Consider the following 4272-nt stretch of genomic DNA (forward strand, 5'->3'; position numbering starts at 1 on the left):
TCTTTTCAAAAAGATTACATATACTAGCCTCTGTGGTAAATAACTTCTCTTTCAGCTGCAGGTCAAAGGCAAATTACAGCTCTGGCATTTCACACAAGTCAATTTCCTTAAGAGCTATGAATCTCACAAATGCCATGAGGACTCCAAATCCCCACGTAAACTGCTGATAAGGAGGGGAGTAGCTAAAGGATAAAGGCACCGTTTTCAGGACATGACTACAGCGATAACAGTCTAACCGTATTAACAAAAAGTCAATCGATACATGATCCAAACTACAGAAAGAATCTTTTATTACATGTTTTACCCATATGTGACCATGTAGTTGATAAAACGTGCAGGGCCTACACTGTCACGTGAAGAGGGTGGTTAGCAGCAGGCCGAAAAGTCAACTATCAGAATGGCTAGATATCGGAACCCCATATACTCATAAGACAATTTAAGGTTTCTCCAAATTCTGTTGAAAAGGTAAAAAGCAGTGTGGTAGGCAGAGGCTAATCTGAATTAGCTACACCCTGAAAATTTCTACACATCTCGTGTTTTTTTGTCGATTACTTTAGAAACAAGAAGAGGAAGAAGAAGAAGAGGAAGAAGAAGAAGAAGAAGAAGAAGAAGAAGAAGAAGAATATCAAGACCACGTTTATGATGCAACTCTGCAATTAGTGATGCCGCACTACGTTTGAAGAAAAGAAGCAACGCAAAGTAAATTAGTTGCAATACAATAAAGTCCTATCAGTGGGTGATTTTCCACAAACCTTGACCAAATTGGACCGCTCAAAGAAATTCGTATCTCTGCTTCGCCTGGCAGACGATTGTATCAGAACTAACGTACACTGACACGCGTCTACTGCAGCATTATCGAAACACAACTGCAAAATACATCCACTTTCAAAAGCCGTTTGACAAAATTTACCTTTATTGAAACGAATATCCATACGTTGTATATGAACTGTATCAGTGTACATAAATAATCTCTTATCGCTTACCTTTCCAGTGTCTGCCATGGTTTGTGTCCAGTTAAGATGCTTCTAGTTGTCTGCATCAGCACCAAGAAACAAGGGGAGCGCCCACCTGCTTAGGGACTATCTGCAAGTTAATTGTCTGTTTCACAAATAAGGGAGCGTTATGAATCACACAGACTTTCGGACTTGTTTCATCAATTGTACAGAATTGTCACTATATTTCTGCTTTTAAACTGATTATTTTGAAGCTATGTAGCTTCTTTCCTTATTCCGGATAACTTCGCGGCTGTCAAATGTATCAACATGCTGAAATGTGTGGTGATGATCCCTTTTTGTCATTACAGTAATACCAGTTTATTTAAGTGGATTCAATGAGCGAGACTTTTGTCTGTATTGTTTTTTTTTTTTATTTGAACCACGAAAAAACAAAGAAACAAACGACAAACGAGCAAACATTTTAAAAAATCACTGTCTGATCGATTGTATTTATACAATTGAACTTAGACTGCCACCTGTCGGTCAAATGAAAGAGCTCTTATCGATGAGAAGAGATGCTAGAGAACCCCCAATGCTTGGAAAGGTTATCAAAATAAATAAATAAATAAATACACCAGAATACATGACGATAGGATATGCTGGAGATCGAACGTTTAAAATAACCGACGACTTCAGTAATTTAGATTTTAACACAGCCAGGTGGTTTACACAACCAAACAGATGGACCATCCTCACGATGCCCCCATTAATCTTTGGCTGTGATAGTGACAAGCCTTTATTCCTTAAGGTTACCTTTCCCACACCAACAGGCGGTGCTAAACAACCAAGGGACAGCGATGTCGTCGCACAGCAGGAAAACACATCGTCTTGGCAACCGAAGCTCCTCGTTCTCCGAATGAGTTGTTTTACAGCAAGATACGAGAGAATGAGGAATGACCTCCGGTACTGAAAAAACAGCCCCTCAACCTGGTGGAACGCGGCGTCAGGTAAAAGACGCCTTTTGGCTTCGTTCAGTGACTGCATATCGTTTCAGTTTTAAGACTGCGCACTGTAAATGCGTAGTATTGCATCCCACCCAATGAATTTTCGAATAAATGAAGTTTGAAATTGCTTTATCCATGCTTTACTTAAACGCGGGGCAAGCTTACATCTCATTTTTAACTGCATGATGCTCGCCGAACAGCATAAATAATTGTGTAAACATTTGTACCAATGAATCAGTTTTGGAAAATATAATGAAAACCGAAAATGACAAAATGTCTGACCGTCAAATCTATACATTTCATAGTACTGGCTATTAAGATTAGGCTACTTGGTGTTGCACCTGATATTTACCCGCTGTATGTACCCTTAATGCCGTCTATATTAGGGCTATATAAAGATATAGTGTAATTCAAAATGGGGGCAGAAATCTCAGCTGATCATCTCATTCATTGCTCAGTGTTGTTAAGGACCACCCCATTCCCAACTACACTTTTTTTCCTTCGACATGTATGACTGTAAAATACTGTGAGCTCTCAAATGAAGAAAAATTTTATACAGAGATGATCATGCAGATGCCAATAGTAAAAAGGAGGCGAACGTAATTCCAAATTTAATGTAATCTTTACCATTCCAGTCTTTATCTCTATGTTTCATTTCAAATCAACTTGTTATCAACTGTATCTACGTGAAGTTGCTTGTGACAGATTAAACGCTGTTGTATATTCAACACTGACCTACTTTGACTAACCAGTGTACATCTTTCAATTGAACCTAGGAATGTTGATCAAGATGTTGAAACTCAGACTCCTCAATGCAATTGCCCCAGCCTACTTCTACACAGCCACAGCAGTCACACTTGCACTCCATTTTCTGCTCTTCATTCCTACAATTTTCCAAAACCCAGGGGTAACAATCAGCTCTATGACTTTGCTGCACACTGCCATTTTTCTATACCTGATGCTTAACGCTCTGGGGAATTACACAATGACAATATGGTATCCCTCTGAAAGTGCAAACGACAATATCATACCAGTCTGTTCGCCAGACTGTCCAGATAAAGTGGATGCACACTACCTCTTCAATGGCCGCCACTTCTGCAAACTGTGTAGAAAAGTGATCCTAAAGCGAGACCACCATTGTTTCTTTACTGGAAACTGCATTGGGAATAAGAACATGCGTTACTTCATTATGTTCAGTATCTACACATCCTGTACTTGTTTGTACTCACTGGTTCTTGGGGTGGCATATCTCACTGTGGAATATTCAATTTCTTTTGAGAACCCACTCACGTTTCTCACACTCCTGCCTCTTTCTACTGGATACTTTTTCCTTGGTAAGTAACATAATGCATATATCTTGATAGACACAACCACTGTTGACCTATCCTGTACTCTCCTCTCCTGTCTTTTCCTGCTCTTTCTTCTCCTCTCGTCTCTTCTCATCTCATCTCCTCTCCTCTCCAGTCACACAGAACCAAAATATATAGCCAAATAGGAAGCAAATGAACCTTCTCTCCTCTCACATGTCCTGATTTCTGTGCGTAAAGATACATGCTTTACCCTCTCTGTCTCAGGTGTTATCTCAGGCCTCCAGTTCTTTTTGGTCCTCATGTTGTACGTCTGGCTGGGCGTTGGACTGGTGTCTGCTGGCTTCTGCTGCCAGCAGGTCTTGCTTGTGGCTAGAGGGCAAACCTGGTGCCAGCTACAGAAAGGGCAGCTCGTGGAGAGCCGTGGATCGTGGCGTGAAAACCTAAGTGACGTTTTTGGTTCTCGTTGGGCACTTGGCTTCTTCCTACCTGTACGAACTGTTGAAGTCAAATCTGAATATGAGCATCAAGTCAGCGAGCACAAGCATGACTGAAGACCGAAGATTTACATCATATATTTTGTCATATGGATAGTATGATAAAATATGTCACTTAATATCATGAACCGTAAAGTGTGTGTATGAAGCTATGTAATCACTGTAAAGATCAGGTCACTATTGTTCTGCATGGTTAACGTTATAAATTTATCAGTATCTACCATCAGACCAGTGCTGCATTACAGACCTGAATTTGCTTGATGTTGATTACATCACTGTCTGAGAATAAGGCCAGTATTTAAACAAAGGGCAGTGTTAGGTTAGAACCACCACCAATCTGGCTTGTTTCTTATCTAACTGGTTGGACTACTTCAGATCTGTTGGCTAGGTTACACAGTGTTACTCCTATGACCTATGGGGAAAGCAAAAAGCAACTTATTCTGTCGTATTTCCGAAGCTAGAAGCACAATATGGGAAACAGCACAATGGTTAAACATGTTGCTTACATTCTGTATGATGTGTTTTTTCT

General features: G+C 40.1%; 1 protein-coding gene across 1 annotated transcript; it reads left to right on the forward strand.

Annotated features, from left to right (window-relative positions):
• Window positions 1-2717: 2717 nt before the first annotated feature.
• zdhhc22 (zDHHC palmitoyltransferase 22) lies at window positions 2718-3800 on the forward strand. The gene is made up of 2 exons (XM_030787395.1): window positions 2718-3273; window positions 3514-3800. The coding sequence occupies exons 1-2, from the start codon at window positions 2718-2720 to the stop codon at window positions 3798-3800; spliced, it is 843 nt and encodes a 280-aa protein (XP_030643255.1).
• The last annotated feature ends 472 nt before the right edge of the window (window positions 3801-4272 follow it).

Source organism: Chanos chanos, chromosome 10 (assembly GCF_902362185.1).
Source record: "Chanos chanos chromosome 10, fChaCha1.1, whole genome shotgun sequence".
NCBI classification, from domain to species: Eukaryota; Metazoa; Chordata; class Actinopteri; order Gonorynchiformes; family Chanidae; genus Chanos; species Chanos chanos.

Excerpts from the sequence above, each read along its gene's own strand:
- zdhhc22 (XM_030787395.1), top strand. The coding sequence starts at position 2,718 with ATGTTGATCAAGATGTTGAAACTCAGACTCCTCAATGCAATTGCCCCA. Across the intron at positions 3,274-3,513 it reads TACTGGATACTTTTTCCTTG|GTGTTATCTCAGGCCTCCAG; the intron begins GTAAGTAACATA and ends TCTCTGTCTCAG.